Source organism: Phymastichus coffea, unplaced genomic scaffold (assembly GCF_024137745.1).
Source record: "Phymastichus coffea isolate CEN01 unplaced genomic scaffold, Cenicafe_Pcof_1.1 PCOF00151, whole genome shotgun sequence".
Classification (NCBI taxonomy): Eukaryota; Metazoa; Arthropoda; class Insecta; order Hymenoptera; family Eulophidae; genus Phymastichus; species Phymastichus coffea.
The window spans coordinates 170,713-193,834 of NW_026706962.1; the positions used below are offsets into that span (position 1 = coordinate 170,713).

The 23,122-nt window shown below is 37.3% G+C and overlaps 5 protein-coding genes across 10 annotated transcripts; 3 read left to right on the plus strand and 2 right to left on the minus strand.

Annotated features, from left to right (window-relative positions):
• The first annotated feature begins 1,191 nt into the window (after nucleotides 1-1,191).
• Nucleotides 1,192-5,676, plus strand: LOC131672456 (rho GTPase-activating protein 11A-like). The gene is made up of 10 exons (XM_058949675.1): nucleotides 1,192-2,130; nucleotides 2,203-2,356; nucleotides 2,426-2,603; nucleotides 2,740-2,823; nucleotides 2,922-2,996; nucleotides 3,075-3,860; nucleotides 3,945-4,292; nucleotides 4,421-4,854; nucleotides 4,929-5,497; nucleotides 5,584-5,676. The coding sequence occupies exons 1-9, from the start codon at nucleotides 1,435-1,437 to the stop codon at nucleotides 5,393-5,395; spliced, it is 3,222 nt and encodes a 1,073-aa protein (XP_058805658.1). The 5' UTR covers nucleotides 1,192-1,434; the 3' UTR covers nucleotides 5,396-5,497; nucleotides 5,584-5,676.
• LOC131672457 (speedy protein A-like) lies at nucleotides 5,657-7,381 on the minus strand. Of its 4 annotated transcripts, XM_058949678.1 has the most exons (6): nucleotides 7,324-7,373; nucleotides 6,866-6,949; nucleotides 6,433-6,575; nucleotides 6,222-6,360; nucleotides 5,884-6,141; nucleotides 5,657-5,796 (listed from the first exon to the last, which is right to left on the minus strand). In XM_058949678.1, exons 3-6 carry the CDS (start codon nucleotides 6,539-6,541, stop codon nucleotides 5,658-5,660), a joined length of 645 nt encoding a protein of 214 aa, XP_058805661.1. In that variant the 5' UTR covers nucleotides 6,542-6,575; nucleotides 6,866-6,949; nucleotides 7,324-7,373; the 3' UTR covers nucleotide 5,657. The 4 variants fall into 4 exon arrangements, with proteins under 4 accessions (XP_058805661.1, XP_058805662.1, XP_058805660.1 ...); XM_058949679.1 differs by lacking the exon at nucleotides 6,866-6,949 and having other exon boundaries at nucleotides 7,159-7,381; XM_058949677.1 differs by having other exon boundaries at nucleotides 6,433-6,584; nucleotides 6,866-7,381.
• Nucleotides 7,382-7,429: 48 nt separating this feature from the next.
• On the plus strand, nucleotides 7,430-11,614 carry LOC131672455 (E3 ubiquitin-protein ligase synoviolin A). Its single transcript, XM_058949674.1, has 9 exons — nucleotides 7,430-7,645; nucleotides 7,738-7,911; nucleotides 8,389-8,481; nucleotides 8,556-8,708; nucleotides 8,791-9,081; nucleotides 9,151-9,365; nucleotides 9,442-9,662; nucleotides 9,730-10,108; nucleotides 10,189-11,614. Exons 2-9 carry the CDS (start codon nucleotides 7,783-7,785, stop codon nucleotides 10,514-10,516), a joined length of 1,809 nt encoding a protein of 602 aa, XP_058805657.1. The 5' UTR covers nucleotides 7,430-7,645; nucleotides 7,738-7,782; the 3' UTR covers nucleotides 10,517-11,614.
• A 248-nt stretch (nucleotides 11,615-11,862) lies between these two features.
• On the plus strand, nucleotides 11,863-19,113 carry LOC131672469 (serine/threonine-protein phosphatase 4 regulatory subunit 3). Of its 2 annotated transcripts, XM_058949701.1 has the most exons (7): nucleotides 11,863-14,019; nucleotides 14,241-15,336; nucleotides 15,417-15,919; nucleotides 15,996-16,147; nucleotides 16,241-16,757; nucleotides 17,372-17,500; nucleotides 19,073-19,113. In XM_058949701.1, exons 1-6 carry the CDS (start codon nucleotides 13,822-13,824, stop codon nucleotides 17,456-17,458), a joined length of 2,553 nt encoding a protein of 850 aa, XP_058805684.1. In that variant the 5' UTR covers nucleotides 11,863-13,821; the 3' UTR covers nucleotides 17,459-17,500; nucleotides 19,073-19,113. The 2 variants fall into 2 exon arrangements, with proteins under 2 accessions (XP_058805684.1, XP_058805683.1); XM_058949700.1 differs by lacking the exon at nucleotides 19,073-19,113 and having other exon boundaries at nucleotides 17,372-19,061.
• Nucleotides 19,114-20,249: 1,136 nt separating this feature from the next.
• On the minus strand, nucleotides 20,250-22,791 carry LOC131672477 (cilia- and flagella-associated protein 36). 2 transcript variants are annotated; one of them, XM_058949721.1, is made up of 6 exons: nucleotides 22,755-22,791; nucleotides 22,443-22,667; nucleotides 22,203-22,378; nucleotides 21,880-22,103; nucleotides 21,552-21,819; nucleotides 20,250-21,263 (listed from the first exon to the last, which is right to left on the minus strand). In XM_058949721.1, exons 2-6 carry the CDS (start codon nucleotides 22,549-22,551, stop codon nucleotides 20,844-20,846), a joined length of 1,197 nt encoding a protein of 398 aa, XP_058805704.1. In that variant the 5' UTR covers nucleotides 22,552-22,667; nucleotides 22,755-22,791; the 3' UTR covers nucleotides 20,250-20,843. The 2 variants fall into 2 exon arrangements, with proteins under 2 accessions (XP_058805704.1, XP_058805705.1); XM_058949722.1 differs by lacking the exon at nucleotides 22,755-22,791 and having other exon boundaries at nucleotides 21,880-22,079; nucleotides 22,443-22,575.
• Nucleotides 22,792-23,122: the final 331 nt, after the last annotated feature.

The window sequence follows — 23,122 nt, forward strand, 5'->3', positions numbered from 1 at the left end:
AGCACATGTCATAAGCATTTATCACATCTAAAGTGATTAATTCTATGGTAAACTGAAGTGACAAACTGATTTACCACAAAATTTTTTTTCAGAATAGGCCCCCCGGAGTCTCAGCTAAGAGACCCACCGCCATCTAGTAAAGGAAAGCATTACCTGCTAGGTGAACGCATTCGTTTTGGCATACCGGAGTCTCAGCTAAGGGTCCCACCGCCATCTAGTAAACTAAACTAAACGAAACATTACCTGCTACATAGCTAATATAAGAATGGTTTTCATTAATTATTTAGTATTTATATTAATAATTCTGTAAAAGTAAAGAGGGGGCAATTAAGATCAGACAAAACGTAGTTTTTTGGTACCTTTACATCGCAAAAATATCGATTATGTACGATAAGTTATTGTCCTTGCAAAATCTCGTTAAACGAGCGTATGTATTAATTTTTTTCTTAATAACTAGAAGGATCCAGTTTCATTAATTACCAACGTGTTACCGTTTGATAATGTCCTATATATATATGTAGTCGTCAATACATTGTTGTTTTATCAGAAATTTAAAACAGCAATTTTCCCGCTTCTGCGTTCGCGCATGCGTTCTAACCAGTACTGCTCCATGACTAATAGAACAATATGGTTTTTATTAATTATCTAATATTTATGTTGATTATTTCACAAAAGTAAAGAGGGTGCAGTTAAGATCAGTCATGGTGCAGTTTTTTTGTGAAATTAAATTATACAAATATAGAATATTTACAAAGATTTGACCGTTCGAAAAATCCGTAAAGTTATAAATTTTTTCTGGAAAAACTAGGATGGTGCAGTTTAAATTAGAAGAAATTTTGGGTAGTGCAGTTAGAGATATTTCGACTTGTGTTTTTTGTTTTTACTATAAATTAAGTTTGTCGGCTGGGGTAAGATGGGTTGGGTTCATTCATGAACATTTTTTGAAGACACTAAACAATCAATTTACCCATTTTCATCGTAAAAAACTTCAATCATTTAATAATATTAGCTTTCAATTTGTTTATGAATCAAACTTTTGATTTGGATTAAGGAAAATAGTTAAATAATTTGAAATACATAAAACAGTTTTCATAGAAATGCGTCTTGATAATTTTGGCGGTTACTACATTTAATACATGGTTGTATATAAATGGCGAATTTTAAAAAGTAAACTCTTTGGGATTACTCACTTTTACTAGTTTACAATTTCAAACGACTACTCTTTGTTTATAATGTAGTAGGCATTTATTCGTATATTTTTAGTGTAAATATTATGCATTAAAGAAATTGCTTGTGATGTAAAGTTTTGCGACAATTTTATCCATGTATACATACGGACAATTGAAATATTTCATAATGGAAATGGTTGGTTGATGAATAAAAAGTGTATTGAAAATATATTAAGATGCAAAGTCGTAAACAAATTTAATTAAAATGCTGATTTACGACGTGTTACACAAAGAAAAAGTTTACCAAATAATTTCGGATAATCTACGAAATCTCGGGGTTAAGTATCGAATAAAAAAATGTGCCGTGAAAACAGAAAAGCCAGAAAGAAATGCAAGTGCCTTGAAAAAAGTATTTAATACGCATCTTTCGTATTTACCTTTGGACGTCGTCAACTTATCTTCAGGAGCAATTATTCATGTCCCTGTCTTTGTTAGTCAAGCTACAACATGTATTTTAAAAAATATTACTCAAGAAGGTTTATTCAGAAAAGCTGGCTCACAGCTTAGACAAAAGGAAATTATAGCAAGACTTGACAACGGAGGCCAACTTGGAGATAAAAATAATATTATTGATGTAGGGAATTGCCTAAAAACATTTTTCAGAAATTTACCAGAACCTTTGATACCTTATATTTATCATGATCTCTTTGTACGATGTCAAATGCTTAAAACAAATAAATTATATGCATTGCTGTTGGCATGCATTTTATTACCACCACATCACTTGAATACTTTGGCATACCTCATGGAATTTTTAAAAGCAGTCTCAACACATGAGCAGCAAAATAAAATGGGTATTGATAACTTGGCTAGAGTTTTTGGACCAAACATAATGCCCCTGCAAGAAACTACAATGGTTGCTGTTCAAATGAGATTAGATGCTCATTTGAATATTGTCAAAGTAACTTAAGATTTTTTTAATTTTATATACATTGTTAAATTGACCAATTTCTTACAATTATACTTGTTCCAGCTTTTGATTGAGAATGCTGAGAAAATTGGAGTTCTTCCACATGATATTTCCGAAGCTATTTCTACAGGAAGCATTGACAATGAACTTGATCAATCTGATCCATCACACTCATTCAAAAACAAAAAAAAAAAGCATCGCAGTGGTAGTCTTACAAGTACCTATCATATTTTGAACATTTTTTGTTCTTGTATGATATATTATAAAATTTGTATATTTTCTCAAGGAATGTTAACTGGGTTAAAGAAAATAGTTGGCAAAAACAGTTCTCCTAATGGAATGGATGCAACAGAAAGTCGTTTACTGGATATTGATTCAAATCAGTCACTTGTTACGCCATCTTTGAAAGCAGGAAAGAAAAGAAAAGTTACTGATTCAATGGACTTATTAGAGATAAAAAGAAAGTATGTGTCAAATCTTAAGCAGTATATTTAAGAATTTTTTTGTGTGAATTGCATGAATTTATGTGATTAACTGCTGTGATAATTTTCGCTGATAGTCACTGCATCACATGAACTTTTTATTTTACATTTATTACAGCACCAATATTTTTGAAGTTATGCCTACTAGTGATTCTTTTGGTCATACATATCTTTTTTTATCCCCGGTTTCTAATAATCCAAAGTATGTTTTTCTTTTTTTTTATATAATTTTATTTTGCATGGTTAGTAATTTTCGAAAAATTATTTTGAATATTATAAACATTAAAATGTGTATTTTAGTCCTGCTAAAGATAGAAGTCCTACTCAAAAATCTGGAGTACAAAAATATTTATCTCATAAAGTTCATTCTGAAACGTAAGTTGTTAAATATTGTTGTTTTTTTTACAATTAATGATTAGATTTGTTACAATAATTTTTGAAAATGTTTTTCAGGAGAGTTTGCGATAAAGTTGATAGATCGAAGAAGCATAGACTCAGTTTAGACCGGTTTGTTCCAAGAAGTAAACCAAAAATCAGCGAGAAAGGTATCGAATTGCGCAAAAAATCATTCAGTCCTTGCGCTGAAAGGCGATTGAGTAACGGAAATAATTCATCGGATGTGAAAAAACGACGTCGATCTCAAAGTATCAGTTTAGCATTTACCCCACCTCAAGTTAAAATGCGTAATTCAGTCGTAAACCAGGCTTTGAATGAAATTTTTATGGATGCTGAAGTAAATCTATCTGATGATTGCGGTGATTGTACCTCGCAAAATCCAACAAACAGCAAAACCAATCCCCGATGCAAACACGTTAGTTGTGTTAGAAAATCAACTCATTCATACTCATTACGAAATTCTTCGTCTCCGAATGTATCTAGCACTACGTGCGACACTGCGGATGCCTCATCGGAGGAGTACGTAAAAATACCAAAAAGCGAATATGAAGAAATAAAAAATAGAGTATCGGCGATAGAATCACGAATTTCTCAAGAATTCAAGAGCATAAACAATGAATCAAACGAAGTATTGACTGTGAATCCAATAATGAAAGTACAAAATGAATATGAAAAAACGTTGGTAGAAGCGAATATCGAGAATACTTCTAATACAGATCAATTAGCCAAAAGACTTAGTAGAGAACTGAAAATACGAAAATCAATGGAGCATAAAGTGATAAGATCACCAAGCGCGCGAAAAATTGGAAGCATCAGGCGAAGATCTCAAGAAAATCTTATTTGGTAAATACTATGTTTTCATTTAATTTTGAATTGATAAGAGATTTGCCGGATAAAATGTATCGTTCATTAAGTAATTGGTTTTAGCAATAAAAAAGTACAGCGTACTGCATCTTGGCACGTTGCTGATAGGTCACACATTAGAAACAACAACTTGAATAATTGCTACCCAAAGCAATGTAATTTAAAACGTGGCCGTCCTCTGGTTAAACGTGACTCGAACAAGAGTCTCAATTTAACTCCAAAAACTCCGGAAGTTAAACATCCAACAACGTTTTGCAGTGAGGAGACAAACGCGCGTCTGAAATATTTACAAGAACAGCTTAATACTCTTATCAGTCATACAGCTGAACATACGCGAGGTACATTCAGCGATGATGACTTTGAGTCGCTTGAGGATGATGTTTTTCAAAATAATGAATCGCCACTTATCAGGTAATTATAAGAAGAAGTCTATTTTTTAGATCTAACAATTGAAGGTTTTATTTACAGTGCAATATTTATAGAGTTTAAGTTAATTTTATAAAATAATATGGACGTAATGATTTTCTTGTAAATTCTAGTGCAAAGTTAATAGCCAATACGATGGTTCGTCGAGCATCCTCTTTTCATATGGGCGAATTTATCGACAACTCTCAGTATTTCAATAAAAAAATAAAGGAATTAAAAGAAAGCAATAGTCAAACAAATTTGACATCCGACATGGAGTGTACCAGCAGTAGAATAAAGTCTGTAGAGCTGAAGAATGAGAAGACGGTTTCGTGGAAAGATGCCGATGATTATTTTCAGCAAGAAACGAAGATGCGTACACCTGTGACCCAAACAGGCCGGGCATCTGTGGCTAAATTGCGAACCCAAAATGCTGGTATGGTGTTAGCCAAAGCAAAACTTTTCGACGATCCAACGAAAGAGGCAGTTGATACGAATCGACGTCAGTCTATGAAAGTTCCAGGGAGTGCACGTCCTTCAATGAAACAAGATCCCAGGTCTCCACGTGGTAAGTTCCACGCAAATTAAAATGAAATATATTTATTGGTAAGTATTTTGTCTTATAATATTTTTATTTTTCAGACAACAAAAGGTTGAATAATAATGATATCGGACGCAGAAGACAAAATATGGTACGCCGATCGCCAAATGTATCACCTTTGATAAAAATGGAAGTAACGATAAGTAATAGCGGTAACCGTCAATCGACGCGTTTCAACGCTCCACGAAAAAGTTACGAAGAAATCAGCAGTTTACAAAAAGAGAACCAACTCATACAGAGTGTGACGAGTAACGACAATTCCATGACTAATCGATCATATGACAATGTGAATATCTATAAACCTGACGAGAGTACGATGTGCAAGACTCCGCATATCAAGAGACCGTTGGTCGTGAAAACTCCGAAAAGTGCAAAGCAGCTTTCATCCAGGCGTGCATCGATGCATCCGCGACGGACTCCGCTCAAGGCTGTAATGCCTATCACTCCAAAGAGACAAAGTCCCCGCATTGTTTTGAAGACGACCCAACTTACGCGGCATATGACTTGATGAGGAAAACAAATTTTTACAAAGACCACCTTGTTTATAGGAGTCCTCAAAAGTCATTTACATAGAGTCAGTTTAATTTGTATTCAATTATTTTTTAACGAAGTACGTATATTATATTTTTAGATTTAGAGTATATATTTTAGAAAGCCATTTTTTATTATTAATTAATTTAACAAATCATTTACCAGATAGGAGATAAAAGTCGTGTTATCGATATTATCAACTTTTATATCTACATCATGATGTGCAGAACATTAATATACTATTGTGTACTTTTTACGACTTCAAATAATAAAGCAACATTACGTTTATATGAGTGATTTTGATGAACGTCCGTTTTTCGCTCGTAATCTGTATCCTCATCGCTCTCGCCTTCGCACACAGGACAAAACTTTTCGATTCTAAAATAATAGATAAAATACTTTTGTTTTTTTTGTTTAGCAGCTCGTTAATTAGGTAATTTATTGAAATTGGTTCGATATACTTACCCGTCAGGCCACCAAGTATTTTTGCTGACAATACCAGAATGGTAGAGATGTCGGCGTCTCTGCCAAATTTTGTGCTCTGGATTGGCACACCGCATGACAACTTCGCAGCAAGAGCGTGATACCGCACCCCGATGATCTATTCTCCGGAAAAGCTCGTAGCGTAATTGTCTCAATTCAGTGAGGCTACAATCTAGCCAATCTTCGAGTTCGATCACCGAAAATTCACCTTCGTCCTCTTCCATGTTGTAGGCGAGAAACCTTGTTTCGAAAATTGAGAATAAAGTTGTAATCTTTGAAATAATAAGAAATGATAAAATGGCAATTTTAGTAAAACTTACAAAGCTGCGAAAAAATTCTGTTTCGTGTATTCTTCCGGTTCGAATGAGGCCCTTAAAAAGTATGTAAAAACCATTGCTATCAAATAGTTATCGGCCAATCGGCAACATCTATCGTTTTGGAGAAAATCGTCTAATTTTTCTGCGATTAACAAATGAAACAAGTGAATACGATGGAGCTTTGATTTGATAGCTAAAGTTTTTAGTGCCTTACCTAATAACTTGAAGAACCTTCTTACATCTAATCGTTTTACATAAATGAGCTTATCTCTTTCGGATTTGTAGGGTGATGCTGCAAAATCACGCTTAACAAGCAGATTCATTTTTTTCAAAGCGAAAATAAGTCAGCTAAGCACTCTGTAAAAACTTCTCGTTTATGCAGTTTTAGACTAAAAATATAATTTCGTTGTAGCTTCGTTCTGACATTTTCGTTAAATAATAAGATATGTATTAATTGGAAAGCAAAATCGATGACTGTATGTCATATCAAAAACGCAATTTTTAGCTAGCGTATTCAAGTGCTTCAAATTGCGACTAATTGTAAATAATTATAAATTCTCGAGTGAATGCCACGAAATCCGCATTTACTAAAATGGTTTTATTAATTTCAATGTTACATTTATTATTAAGTAATACATAATACTTACAAAGAAAATTATACGACGCTGCATTCATTGTTCTTCACCACCATCAAACGTCTCACAGTTTATTGCAAAAATAAGCGAGTATAGCTAAACAAGAGAAAAAAAACGTCAACAAAAATGGAACAATCGGTCTGCTGTAGATGCATAATAATTCCGACAAGTTTGAGAAAAGTGTATCGCGCATGAACAATTTAAAAATTATAAAGCTATACAAGGGCCAATCGCGAACAACCGCCTGTCCAAAGCATCTGCAAAATATATAAAGCGATAAACTTATATCAGCAGTATATAACTACATGTCGCGTGCTTCAAGCTCGCGCAACCCTTAAATTCGTTTTCAAAAGAGTAAAGTCGTGAATTTTTCAAAATCGCGAGTTTCCATTGTATCACAAGCGACAAATCTGTCTCCGTCGACAATTATTGCATAATTATCGGCAATAAATAAAGCATTGTACACACACTCATGTAGCGACGTACATGCATACATTGACATATGAACGTTGAGTCAACGTGTGCATACTACATGGCTCTCGACCCTACTCTCGATCAGTTCACTCAAAGCCAGACGACACGTATGTCTTTGGCTAGTTTTGATGAACGCCGCGACGCAAGCAGCGCCTCGCAATATCGTCGCCTGCTGCTGCTACTAGTATTGCTTGCGTGAGTTGTGTGTCAGAATAAGAAAAAGGAAGAGCAAGTGTTGTTGAAAATAATCGTAGTGTTCGGTGAGCGAGAGAAAAGAAAAATACCGTGGAACCTTGGACTATCCGTTGGACGAAGGCAGTAGGTGACGGGGCAAGAAGTCTGAACGACTCTAGCCAGGTGATAGTTTCTCGATTGAAGGGTTATAGCAGCTTTATTTTGGCATTCGGAAGGCTGGAGGGCCGTCAAAAGCAGCAGAGGTGGATTCCAGGGCGAAGATGAGGGCCGCGGGTATTGTGCTGATCAGCGTAGCTCTTACCTGCGCCGTGATCGGCAATGCTTACTATCAGAAGAAACAATTTTACCCGTCGGTCGTCTACATAACCAAATCTAATCCCAGTATGGCTGTGAGTTTACGTTTTCATTACATCGTATCAGTTTTTCATCAATTGTACCTTACCACGTTCTCTCTCTCTCTCTCTCTCTCTCTCTCTCTCTCTCTCTCTCTCTCTCTCTCTCTCTCTCTCTCTCTCTCTCTCTCTCTCTCTCTCTTGTAGATTTCTACTCTTTCTGGAACTCAGTTCTCGGTTTCGTTTTGCTTTAGACCCAGTCAAAGGTTCTGTGTTTCATTTTATCTGTTTTTTCCCGTATATGTTTACAAAGAGTTATTGATTGTATTTATTTACGTATAAAAATGAACTAATTCAACATAAGTCATCTGAAAAATTTGTTCAAGTCTTAACACCCCTAAAGAATACATTTCCTGTATTTGCATAACATTTATAATTTCACACAGTGGATCAATTTTTATAAGCTGTATATGATTTGTAATCTTAACAATCAAGCATTATAATTATTTAATAATTGTTATTATTTTTTTTCAGGTCATTTATGTTCAAGGTCTTATACTTGTTTTGATGGCTAATACATTTTTGAGAAAAATTTTTTTTGGAAATTTAAGAGCAGCAGAATTTGAAGTGAGTTTTCTAATGATAATGAAACCAATTATTCTTTTAAAAAATATGCTCAATTGTTGTATTTTTAATTTTAGCACTTGATGGAAAAACTCTGGTATGCAGTGACAGAAACTTGTTTGGCATTTACTGTTTTTAGAGATGATTTCAGTCCAAAATTCATAGCACTGTTTACATTACTTCTATTCTTGAAATCATTTCATTGGCTGGCTGAGGATAGAGTAGATTATGTCAGTATTTTTAATTAAAATTCAATCTCAAAATTATATAAGACAATTAAAGATTTTATTTAATTTATTATTCAATTTATAGATGGAAAGAAGTCCAGTAATAACTTGGCTATTTCATTTGAGAGTTGGGTCTTTACTAGCTCTTCTATTCTGTTCAAATTTAGCAATGTTCAATTATGCATACAATCAAACAGTAACAAAAGGAGCTTCTGTCCAACTTGTCTTTGGTTTTGAGTATGCTTTATTAATTACTGTGGTGTTGAATATAACAATAAAATATATACTTCATACAATTGATTTACAACGTGATAATCCTTGGGATAATAAGCCTGTTTTTCTTTTATACACTGAACTGATCATTGGTTTAATGAAGGTAATTGAAATATCATAAAATTGCTCTTTAAAAATATATTGAGTATTAATTATGTTATTCACATTCTAGGTTGTTTTGTATGTTGCATTTGTTGCTATAATGGTAAGAATATACACCTTACCACTATTTGCATTCAGACCAATGTACTATACAATGAGGAATTTTAAGAAAGCTTTCCATGACATTGTAATGTCTCGACGAGCTATAAGAAATATGAATACACTTTATCCAAATGCAACTCCTGAAGAGCTGGCAGCTGCTGACAACGTTTGCATTATTTGCAGGTAATTAAATTTAGTACAGAAGTATTTATTTTGAAACTTCTTTTTAAATACATATTTTTTTCTTATATTTTAACAGAGAAGAAATGGTATCTGCAAGCAAAAAGTTGCCGTGCAATCATATATTCCATACTGCTTGTTTGCGATCGTGGTTCCAACGTCAACAAACTTGCCCAACCTGCAGACTGAATATTTTAAGACCTACACCTACTCAGACTAGTACTAGGCAGCAAAATCAACAACAAGCTGCTGCACAACCTGCTCCACAACCAACTCCTGCTCCACAGCCAAATGTGCAACGTACGTACTCATCTTTTCACGAATCATTTGAGTAAAATAATGCTTAAATTATTATTATTTATGGTAGAACCTATCCCTGGACCGGCTCCTTTCCAAATGCCTCCATTTTGGGCCAATTTTCCACCACCCCCGCAACCTACAACATCTTCAGAAACTGGATCACCTCAACATTTAGGCACAAGCTCTTCAACTTCGGATTCAACACCAATATTCCCAGGAATTCCTCTTTTGTCGCCATCCAATTTTTATCCAATAATCCATTTGCCTCCTGTACCTGTGCCACCTCCAAATTTAACTTCTCTTAGTGAAGAAGAACTTAGACAAATGGAAGGCAATTTAAGAAGTGCTGTAGAACATAGGATAGAAACATTAAGGAGAGTTCAGTTACTTATAGATGCAGCAATTACTATGATGGGTCAGTACCAGACTGCTGCTCAAACTGCAATGTAAATACTTTCTATATTACATCTGATATTCAAACTTTTTGAATATTAATGCTAATTAAAATGCCTTTCTTTTGTATTAGCATCCCGGATGCTTCGTTTCCTATAAATGCAACATTCGAAACTACGACTGCAAACACTTCGACAACTGAGACGACTAGTGCAGCGGGTCAAAGTTCGCAAACAAATTCAACTGAAAATCAGATGCCAAAAGTTGCAAGTAAGTTGCAAATATTTACCGCACAGAAGACTGTTGTTGATGTATCAGCCGAAAGTTCGACCGCATCCGCAAGTACAAGCGATAGTGTAACTATGCCTTCAACGTCTAGTGTAAATAACGAAACTTCAAACGAACAAGAAATGTTGAGGAGAAGAAGATTAGAAAAATTCACCATTGATCCTGTTGATTAAGCGGGTAACGGATGTACTAACTTATCAATATTTTGAATTTTTCATTTACATTTTTTTGTTCACATCGATTAGATTTTGAATCCTTATTACTTTTTATATAATCTGCTTTTTTCTACTTACCTCTTGTCAAAAATCTTCAAAATTAGGTTGCATGTTATAAAATCTTTAATAATTCGGAATAATGAATGAATGAATGATGAACATATTCTCAAGTTTGAAGCAAAGGTTAGAACGAAAAAGTATCTGCTATAAAAATAAAATTGGTTAGTAAGATGATAACATAACTCTGAGTCGGTAAATGAAGTGCCGAATAAACATCCGATATTCACTTAATGTGATATAATTTGTGAACGTACTGTGTGAAATCGAGTGGTATCGGTCGTTTGTCTCATCCTAGGCTGTACTTTCTCTGTATTAAAAGAGAAACTAAGCTGTAACCAACGACTACTACTGAAAGACAGTTTAAAACGAGTAAGTTTCGTACTTCAAACTCAAATTAAGGCTAAAACTTCTCCAAAGCAGTGATATGTTAAAATTAACATTACACAAGTGCATTTTTAAATTCAATATTTATTATGTTATTATTACTGTACAATTGTTCGACTAAGTATCGCTATCGTGCAATTTGTTTTTCAAGTCATAAATAATTTATGCAAAATTAGCTGTTCAAAAAGAAATTCGAATTGAAGACTATAATATGTTAATCCAATTATTATGAATAACAGATACTAATGTTACATATTGTATGATAGCCGTTTTCAAAGAAATCGATGAGTAATAAAAATATTTTTTGTTTGAATAATTATTCATTGATTCGAAATCTTATTGGAAATGTAATTTGCTGAACATTTATTTGTGGAAAAGTCAGTAAATTACATCTCTCTTTAACTTATTACAATTTTTTATTTACCTAGGGTTTGCTTTGTGGCAAATAATTTAAATTTTTACCAAGGTTAGAAGTCACTTGTTCAACCTATGTACTGTTTATAAACACTTTCTAAATATGTAAAATAAGTGCACATTCAGATAAGTTGATTGTGTAACTTTCTAAGAACATGTAAATAAACAAATCCAATAAATTAATTATTTACAATTAATACAAATACTCAATGATGCTCCAAAAATGTTATGAGAAACTTTGACAAATAGAATTTAACAATGTACATAATTAATCGAACGTATGGCATTTATTAAGTAAATATAAACGAAACAATGGAAGTCGATAGTACTAACAACATAATAACAATGAATATAATTTCAGTTCATTTGAAATGATGATACCAACTTCGTTTGTAACGAGATGTTTAGTAGCGGACGAATGACGATAGACAATTAGCCGCGTAAGTATTTTTGTCATCTGTTTTGTGAAACGAGTTTCAACTAGTCTATTATGTATAGAGCCTACGTAAACATTGGTCATCTTGGTAAAATTGAGGACAGTAACACGTTGAGCAGTATATATACACGAATAATAAACAATTTTTAAAAATCGCGGGAGTCCGTGAAGTCAAGTCGGTGAACTCCGTGATTATAGTAGTGTGCATAGCACACGGCAGCACCGTTCAGCTCGAACTCGAATATATACGAATACGAATGTCTCCTAAATAGTGGCAGTGGTGGGAGTCACTCGCGATCGAGAGAGAGAGAGAGCGTAGGTGTGTATACGTGTGAGTGCGCGTGATAATCTAACATGGCGGAGTGTTGTGTTGTGGCCTGTGGTGCGAGTTGGCGAGTGTTGAACGTTAGACAATCGGTGTGATCGAGGCAGTGAGCCCGGGGGCCCGCAAGCGAGGCAAAGCCAATCAGCGAGGCTTTGCCAAAAATCAAGGGAACCGGAGGCTCAGCAGCACAATTAAGCGGCCGGCAAGTTACGGCAAGTCCGACGACGCCGATCTCGTGTTGTGCGGGGGGTAAGAGTTGCCGTCAAGTGTAACTTGCTACATCGCCTGCGTGGCTGAGCATCGCATAAAGTTGAGGCAAAAGCCGAAGACCACACGGTTTATTGTTGCTACTTCACGTAGCTTATTAACTGTCTTAATCGGCGACCTGGCCTTGCGATTTTGTTTCGTTTCTCTATCTCTCTCTCTAACTCTGGCTTCGCGTATCTCTCACACTTATACTTGCACGAAGAGGGGCGCGCGCGCGCACACCGTCGTCGGCTCTGTCGCTCTCTTGATTCTGCCGCCTCGGTAGAGAGCAGTTCACGTACGTATCTCTCGGCAACCGAGAGAGAGACAGAGAGAGAGAGAGAGAAAGAGAGAGAGAGAGAAAGAGAGAGAGCGAGCGAAAAAGAGTGAGGAGTTGACGTCGCGCGCAAGAGTTAGTCACGGAGAAAGGGCACAGAGGCAAGAGGGAAAGTTTCGGTGTTTGTTCTCTGTGTACCGAGGGAGAAGAAGAGGAAACCGGTGCGTGCTGCAGGTGAAAGACGGAGAGAACGAACGATTTGGCTGCTCGTGACGACACGCGGACAACGAGGCCAGCAGTGCTGCTGCTGTTGTTGCTGCTGCTGCTTTCCCGCGCGAGCATCGCCGAATAGAAGAGGACAGCTTGCGTAAAGAGGAAGAAGAGAGATTCATTGCCGAGCAAAAGCGAGCGGAAGACTTATGCAACGAGAGCACGCGTAAACATTTTCACGCGCACGACTACGACAGTAAACAAATATATACGTATATCGGCCAAAAGGGTAACTGTCTCTGGCGGTCCTTATACAACCTTTCTGGTCCCTCACACTGCGACGTACAGCGGCAGCTGACTAAGGAGTCAAAGGGCCGTTAGATATTCCTCTCTGTCTCTCACGATCTCCCTCTCGCTGAAGCTACATTCTTTCCAAGACGCTGCTACGCCAGCAGCCACATTACTGTCAAGGTGCAAACCCGTGCGAACGTCAAGCTGCTGTTGTGTGCGTCGCTAACCTTGAGTCTCGATTAGATTTTTATCAGCCAAACGTAGCGTTGACAATACAGATACACTGTCTCGAGTGCGACCAAGATGACGAAAGAGGATCTGCTCTGCATTCATTGATGTTTGAGTCAAGTGACTTTGGATGATATGTGTTTTATAAGGATTGCTCAAACTGTTATAACCGAGAGATAATTAGGTTGTGCTTTTTCTTCTTTCTTTTATTACTTTTTTTAACACCTCAGACAGACATGAACTCATGTGATTGATTACAACAATAGCTGTGAGATAGGTTTATTTTCTGTTATTGTCTTTAAATTGTTTAATGAACTGTGCAGAGAAGACAGCATGTTAATTGCTTGGTGATATTGTATCATTATTTTATGCAGCCAAACTAATTTTCCATCATGACAGACACACGCAGAAGAGTAAAGTTATATGCATTGAATGCAGACAGACAGTGGGATGATCGTGGGACAGGACATGTTTCCTCATCTTATATAGATAGGTTAAAAGGTACATCACTTTTAGTTAGAGCTGAAAGTGATGGAACTATTTTACTAGAGAGCAAAATTCAGCCAGATACTGCCTATCAAAAACAGCAGGTATATTTACAATCATTCAAGTCTTGAATATTGTTTGAATAAATTACATTATATACAATTTGAAATGTATACAATAGCCATTTATAGATTGATATATTATTGAGCTAAATATTCAGAGTTGAATAGTTGCCAGATATTCTTTAACTACTATTTTTGCAATGTTAGACTTGTTTTATATGCTACCTAATAATACATAACTTATGGTATCAATTTGATTTTAGGACACTCTAATCGTATGGTCAGAAAGTGATAACTACGATTTAGCTTTAAGTTTTCAAGAAAAAGCAGGTTGCGATGAGATATGGGAAAAAATATGCCAGGTTCAAGGGAAAGACCCATCAGTCGAAATAACCCAAGACATAGTTGAAGAGTCAGAAGATGAACGATTCGACGACATGTCCGACTCAGCACCACCCATAGAATTACCACCTTGTGAGTTAGCACGTTTGGAAGATATAAATGAACTTATTGGAAATTGTCTTTCTTCTCCAATGAGGAAAGAAAAATTGGCAATGGCATTAGAATCCGAGGGTTACATTAGAAAGTTACTCAACTTATTTCATACGTGTGAAGACTTGGGAAACATGGAAGGACTGCACCATTTGTATGACATTTTTAAGAATATATTTCTCCTCAATAAGAATGCTCTGTTCGAGGTGATGTTCAGCGACGATACGATTTTTGATGTGGTCGGTTGCTTGGAGTACGAACCCTCGTTGCCTCAGCCTAAAAAGCATAGACAGTATCTGCAGCAGTTGGCCAAGTTTAAGCAGGCCATACCTATTACGAATGCCGAACTGCTGGCAAAGATACACCAAACTTATCGAGTCCAGTACATTCAGGACGTGGTTTTGCCAACCCCGAGCGTCTTCGAGGACAACATGCTCACCACCTTGAGCAGCTTCATCTTCTTTAACAAAGTGGAGATCGTTACCCTCATACAGGACGATGAGAAATTCCTCTCGGAACTGTTTCGCCAGTTGACTGATGAAAACACGCCCGACAGCAAGAGGCGCGACCTCGTACTCTTCCTTAAAGAATTCTGCAACTTCTCGCAAAATCTTCAGCCCCAGGGCAAGGAAGCCTTCTACAAAACTCTTACGGCGCTGGGCATTTTGCCGGCTCTTGAGATCACGCTCAGCATCAACGACGCTCAGACCAAGAGCGCCAGTGTCGATATACTTAATTACATTGTTGAGTATTCGCCGAGCGTCGTCAGAGACTACACGTTGCAGCAAGTCAACAATGCCGAACAAGAGCAAATGCTCATCAATGTCATGGTCACTCAACTGGTCAACGACAGTGATCCTGAGCTAGGTAATGTATTTGTATTCTGTTAAGTTTATATATTGGAGATAGTTAGAGTTGCCGATTAATTATATGTTATGGATTTGTAGGTGGTGCGGTGCAGCTGGCCTCGATCTTGCGCCTGCTGCTCGATCCAGAGAATATGATGGCCTCGGTGAACAAGTCGGAGAAAGCTGACTTTTTGAACTATTTCTACAAAAATACTATTGTTTCTCTGATCGCGCCTTTACTGGCAAATACCATCGGCGACAAGCCAGCGCGAGAAGACTACAGAACAGTGCAACTACTTGGCCTCATCCTCGATTTACTGTCGTTTTGTGTGGAGCATCATACTTACCACATCAAGAATTGTATTTTAAATAAGGATTTGCTGAGGAAGATACTTGTATTAATGAAATCAACGCACACTTTCCTAGTGCTCTGTGCTCTTAGGTTTATGCGAAAGATTATCGCGCTTAAGGATGAATTTTATAATAGATATATCATTAAGGGTAATCTGTTTGCGCCGGTATTCGACGCTTTTACACGTAACAACGGCCGCTATAACCTTCTTGACTCCGCTATCTTGGAGATGTTTGAATTTATCAAATTGGTGAGTCTGTTCAGAAAGACAAATTCGTCTTTATTTCTATAAAAAATACAAAGGTTAATTACTTGTTGGGTTGCAGGAGGACGTCAAATCTCTATGTTCTCACGTTGTGGAGAACTTTTCAAAAGAGTTGGAGGCGATCGACTACGTACAAACGTTCAAAGCCTTGAAACTAAGGTATGAACAACACCAAGACAAACTAAAAGATCGCGACAGAGGAACACTAGACAGGTAACTACTAGACAGTAATCAATAGTATATGAATCGCACTGTATAACGTGTGTTGTCTTTACCACGATATTTTACTAACTGATCCAAACTCAGTGTACCGTCGATACTGAGAAATAGCCGATACAGGCGAGACCAACGCCAGTTGGACGAGGACGAGGAAATGTGGTTCAACGAGGAGGAGGATTTCGACGAGGGTGAGGCAGTGGTACCCGCGGCTGCTGCTGACATCGTGACTCCAGCATCCGCGAAAAAGCAACCCAACTCGCCAAATTCCGGTGGTAGTGGTGGTGGGCTTATCGACTCCGCCAAGGACACAGGCAGTCCACCGCATCAGCAACAGCACTCGCCTCCTCAACAGCAAGCACTTCTTAACAATAACACAACCAACAGCAGCTTGGCGGTGATGTCGGTTGTGACGCCGAGTGCGACACCTTCGCCGGGTCGTGAGCTTGCTTCCATGGTTGCGCATCATCAGCAGTCGCAGATCAATAGTGGCGGCAGCCCTACATCCACGAACGACTCACCCTTAATCGGTGCCACCGCCGATGCGATGAGTCCTACAGCAACCATCAGTGCAGCAGACAAAAATACATCTAATATTTTCAAGAAGGTCGGTTCTTATATATGTAGTATTAATTGAAATCTGAATATTTTAGTAATTCGGGAAATCGACATTTTTTCCTAAATAGAAATTTTTATTAAGATGATGATCATTTTTAATTCTTTTTAATGAATTTTTCTCCATGTGAACTAAAAAATACTGACTGATGATGTAATTTTTAATTATTTACAAATTTTTTATGTGAAATTTATAGGTTAGGCCTCGATAGGCAAGATACTTATATATTTTTCATGTTTCCATTCACAGTTTATACGACTGACACACATGATCCAATTCGGAGTTTTAAAGCTCAGTTTGATCGAATGTTTTAAAACTGTTTTAAGATAATCAGAAAATTATTTCCAAATTGATTTCAACATCACGCAAATTATATGGCTTAACGCCATGACGTCATTGCTTGCGTATCACATGTCACGAGCAAGTATATATCTTGCAGCTAACTTACTGCATTGTGGAAATAATTATTTGAAACATTTTTTTACATGAAACGCTATCTGCATATATTTACTCGAAATAATTAGAAAACAATCAAATGTTATGTTCTCGCAAATACAATTAACGAAAGGAGAATAAGTAATGAAATACATTGTTTGTTTGTTCAGGGCTTGGTTGATTACGAAGGTGACTCAGACGAGGAAGAAGAAGAATCAGAACTGAGTCCAACGCCTAAACGGCAACGGCTCTCATAGTAGGCAAACTATCCGTCAATAGTACGAGTGCTGTGACCAGAGGTGGGCAAAATACTGTATTTAAACATGAAACAAATACAATCACTGATATGTATTTATTAAATAGAATATACATAATACGTTACACGTATTGAAAGCAATTCGGAAATTATAAAATAATGATGATTGAAAATACTACACGGTTACAATGGTCATTGTAGCAAGGAAAATTTTAAATACAGTATTTAAATGCAGGTGTATTTAAAGTACATAATTATTTTAAATGCAAATGTATTGGAAATACATTTGTTTTCAAGTTTTTATTGGATTGAAATTTACATACACCAAGTTTTTAACCTACTGTTGGCATTCAGAGACATTATTTGAATCCGCGAGCAGCTATTGGTTAATATTATGATGACAAATGTTAAAACTGTTCAAAGTAATTAATTAGATGTGGACACTCTGTATTAAAATTACTCTGAATGAAACTTAAACATGATTTTTCCTACAGTCTTGTCTTCTATATTTTTGACTTTTAAAAATTACATATTATTGATATTGGCATTTATAATTTAATATCGATACGACGCAATCGTACGAGCCAGATATTTCATTGACATTCCTGTGTTTCTAAGATATAAAGAAAATACAATTAGAGATTCATTTTTTTCCAATGATGATATTGTGTTGTATAGTGAAAACTTGTATTCATATTTTATTGATTATCCTTTGATGGTCGATGCAATGAAAACTTACAATAAAACGACTATTCTATTTAAATATGAATTTGATACAAACTATAAATACACGCTATAACTCCCACAAGTTGAAGGCTACAAGTTATTGTACAGAAAAATGTTATTCAAAATATGAATACATTGAAACAGGTATCTATTATAATATAGTGTAATTCATCTTTTCTACTTCAAGTTGATAAAAAATAACGTGTAAAGTATTGGAATGGAAGTTTTTTTTCTATTACCGATAGATTTTTGTATTTGAAGAAATTCATTCGAATTCTGAAGGGAATAAAAAAGTCATAATATGCTTCACACTGACGATTACTTTACGTTATTTCCAGTGTACTGCCACTATCCATCCATATATTTATTTTAAATAATGATGGTTCGAAAACTTCGATGAAATCGAATGAAGGTATAATACTGTTTAGAATGAAAATTTATGTGAGCATTAACTTTGACATTTCTATTTCAACATTTTTCAAAATATATTTTTCAATAGCGTTCTGAATCATATTGCTTTGGATCTTTAAAACACTTTCGTCTAGCACTTGTGACGTGTACAACAGGCAATCATTGGTATCAATAAATGTTTTTCGTATTGCAATAAACAGAGGTGGGCAGCATATTAAATCTTGGGTACTTAATCCTTTTTGTACATAAAGTGAGATTTTAAATTTGCATTGGCGTTCTTGAATAAGTACAAAGCTTAAAAATGACCATTGTAATAGTTTGAAACGTACGTGTAACGGAAATTATATCAAAAAGCTAAATATCTAAATTTAAATATAAAAAAATTACAAATTATATTTAAATACATAAAAGTATGTTTGTATTTGATATTAAGACAGAATTATGCCCACCTCTGTGGTAAATAGACATTTTTTATTAGGATTACATCGTTATGCTGGGTACAACAAATACTAGAGAGCGCAGAGAGAGAGAGAGAGAGAGAGAGAGAGAGAGAGAGAGAGAGAGAGAGAGAGAGAGAGAGAGAGAGAGAGAGAGAGAGAGAGAGAGAGAGAGAGAGAGAGAGAGAGAGAGAGAGAGAGAGAGAGAGAGAGAGAGAGAGAGAGAGAGAGAGAGAGAGAGAAGAGAAGAGAAAAAAAAGAAGAATGACGAGTGTATACTAAATAAAAGGTTCAAGACGTATAATTTGAACTTGAATGTGTAGTTTATTATGGACGCTACTTTGAATACATACATGGAATTTAACGTGAAATATGTAATACGCGGAGTGTTTCGGACCTTTTGTTTTTTTATATATATCAGATTAATGAAATTAAAATGCTTCGATGTTGTTATACTTTATACATTACATATTGTAAATAAAATATCATGAAATTCCTAGATCTTTATAGGAATATATATATCTTTCATCGCCATTGTTCAAATGTGACTTTCTTTTCTAATCAACATTTTAAGTCGCGGGATGCAAAGACAAAAAGATAAAAAGTCGTTGTTGTTGACGATTTTTTAATCCCTTACCTCGTTTTTTTTCCTTTTTTAAAATTTTAACATCCATACCAAGTTTACTTTTAACTTTCATTATGTTGGCTACAGCAAACGCAGCAACTGTCTCACCAAAACTACTATCTTTCGCTTGCACTCTATCCCAGGCCTGTTTAGCTAGAATTTTTATCGGCTTCGTTTCTCGCCTCAATGTTCTCTCGATACTGAGAACAAACAATATCATGATCTTTACAAGCAGCGTCTAGCGGATTTTTTGCAGGATCACCACGAGCAAGTCGTTTTTTCAATTTAGTTCCCGGCCCGCAATACTGATAACCAGGCAAATGAGCTTTGAATGGTAAGTTATTAATGATCTAAATCACTAAGCCAGCACCACCAGTCTTTCTTTTGTGACAAATGATCATACCTCATCAGAAGACAAAGTCTTAATGAAACTAAAAATATATAAGCAGTCTTTTTATAGTTAGTAGTCTCATTCGTCGTTTGATCGGTGACTAAAAAACAATATGGACTTCAAAGAGTAACCACTTAAGTTGCTAGTCATAAATTTTGATAATGTGGTTGAGACGGAATAACGAGAAAAAAGACATACTTTTGTGAAGACCATGAATGAATGAAATCAAGTTGAATCAGCATGAAAATCATCAGCAAGTGGAATAACTGAAATGTGATGTGTGCAAATATTTTAATTCCTACAACTCATTAAGCACTGATATTGATAATTAAGACAAATGGGAAATAAGAAAATGTGAGAAAAATGTATATTCTTTTCTTTCTTGTTTTCGTTTCCTGCTATGAATCTCGAGGCGATTAAGAGGCTAACGAGGTAAATGAGCGATTGTCATTGTTGCGAACGAACATGTGCGTTGTAAAAGTGAGTTGAATATTTAATTAAATAAAACAATGAAATTTAGATGACACGGTCTACTAGTTTTCAAGGCAAATTATATAGTGTAAACCACGTACGCATATCCATCCACACCGAATGATACAGAAAACAAAACTGAGAAAAAACAAAGCGACCTGTACACGCACGCACGCGCACGCGCGCGCGCGCGCACACACACACACACACACACACACACCACACACACACAGACACACATATCGTATTACATTTTTTCCAAGCTGGGGCATTATTTATTTGGACGGTCAGGCGTACGACGAGGCTCTATCTGACCGATTGCCGACTAACTGGTTTCATTTGTAGCGAACTGTCGATAGCGAGTTATAATTTGTAAGTGACGGGTTGTAATAGTAAAACTAGGCGAGAGGCGAATAAAATAGACATGAAAATGAAGGTGAAGCGCACAAACGAGAGAGCAGTTCACTTGTATACAACTTCGGCCTTGAGTCTGGCGGCCGAGGGCTTTGCGAACCTGCAGTATCGAAGAATCCATAGGCTGTGCATTGAACTCCTGTTGCTTGCCGTCGATGCTCGCCTCGGCGACGATTTTCGCCGAGCTTGGCCTTGTCGACGAGGCGCTAGCACCGCTGACGCCACCGAGTCTTTGACTGCGCGCTTGTTTCTTCAAGGCAACCAATTTGTCGCGCTGCGCCTTCAGGTAGAGCTGCCTCTTACGTACGTCCTCTTCTTTTGCTTCCTCCTTCTGCAACATGCGACACCTATCTATCACTTACACGTACACACAGAACGCGCGCGCACTCATACAGCACGCATAAATGAACACTGGACACGAATCAACAATCATGACGACGGTAGCGACTTTACACACCAGTTTTTGTTCGACAATTCGCTTTCCGAGTATTTAGTTTTTTAACGAATTTTGTAAGAATTGCGAATAAAACTTTTACGAAAATAAAGATCTTGCGAGACTTTTGCGTATACAAACAAACCGAGATTTCTCTCTCTCTCTCTCTCTCACTCACTCACTTACAGGCTTGATGCTGAAATTCGCGGAAGCGTCCAGTTCGTGAATGCCCATTGGGTCTTGGTGTAGTGCTGGCTGCTCTTGCTCGTCCTCCTCGAGGATAGGCGAATTGACGCTCGATTTTTTCAGCGCCTCCCTCAGGAGCTCGCTTTCGTCCTTGTACTTGGTCGTCAGTCGTTCGTGCTCCAGTCGAATTTCGTTTTCGTCCTTGTCCAGATCGAGCTCCAGATCTGCCGTCGGCTCGTCGTCGTGCGCTCGATCGCTGCCGTCGGCACTGTTGGTCAAGAATTGGAGTTGCGTCATGAAAGCCAGCTTGCATGCTGTAGCACGTTACTTTTCATTCTGAAGAATCTGCTCCATCGGCAGCTCCTCGTCCAAGAAGTGTTCGGGCTGGCTGCTCAGGGAAGCCGGCGTCAGGCCGAATTTCTGCTCGATCATCTTGAGCGCTTGCAGCTGCAGCTCCAAGTTCTTTTGGATCATCATGCGCTTGAATACCTGGTACTCGTTGGCCGCCCAGATTTGCTCGAACAAGGTCTGCGCAACGTTCGCCGGGAACAACTTTGCTTAGCGTGGCAATGCATTGCGAAGGGACGCGATGCTCGGCGCGAAACTTTCGGCATTGAAAGCGGAATAAGTATCGGAGGTAAGTGATTGTACCTGTTGGAACTGCACCGGTACTTGCGTGCTCTTGTTCAGCGTGCAAGCTCGTTCGAACTGCTCCGGACTGATTGCCATGTCTTCCATGTAGCAGCCGAGCAGCAGGTCGACTAGGTTTTTGTACTCCTGGTAGACCTCACGGTACTCTTTGCTGTCGTACGTTTCCGGCTCGAATACTGCGGGGCAATCGTCGCACGATTATTCGCGTTGATTGGGCAAAAACGGCAAATGGATACTAACTTAAAGATTTCTCCTCGATGAAGGTGAGCAGCGGAGCCGACCATATTGGACCTTGCAAGAAGCCCACCAGCGAGTCGAAAACCCAGGCGCTGTCGTCTTTTTCGGCCATGGTCGATGAACGACTTGCACGAGCTGCGCTGCTTGCAGAGCAGCCACCACTGCGGAAGGAGGTGTGAAAACTCGCGAAACTCGCAGAGGCGACGTGTCGGTAGCCGTGGAAACCAGCTGCACAACATTGCTTATATCTTAGCTGTGCTTCGCTTTCTTCTCAACTGCTACTGCTACTTATTTCATATCGCCGATCCTGCATACCAAGTTCACTACGGTTTCAAAGATTGTTTGATCGGTATCGCAGCCGCAGCCAGGAGTCAAAGTGGAATGCCGTTGCCGCGCAAGCGATGCTCTAATGGCAAACAGTCAAGCGGTCATGCAGTGGCTGCCCATGTTGCTGGCGGCGACGACCTTGTTGTGTAAAATAAAAAAGCAAAGGCAAAGATGCGTTTCATTGACTACCTATCACACTGTATAGACAGTGCAGCACGCTTACAGCGACCTATCAAGTCCATGAAAAAACGATTATGTATGTACGTCGTGTACAAACGTGCACGTGATTATAATCTTGTAAAAATGTCCTTGAAAAATACTCCCCACGAGAATGTCAGTTTGCACATCAGTCTTTC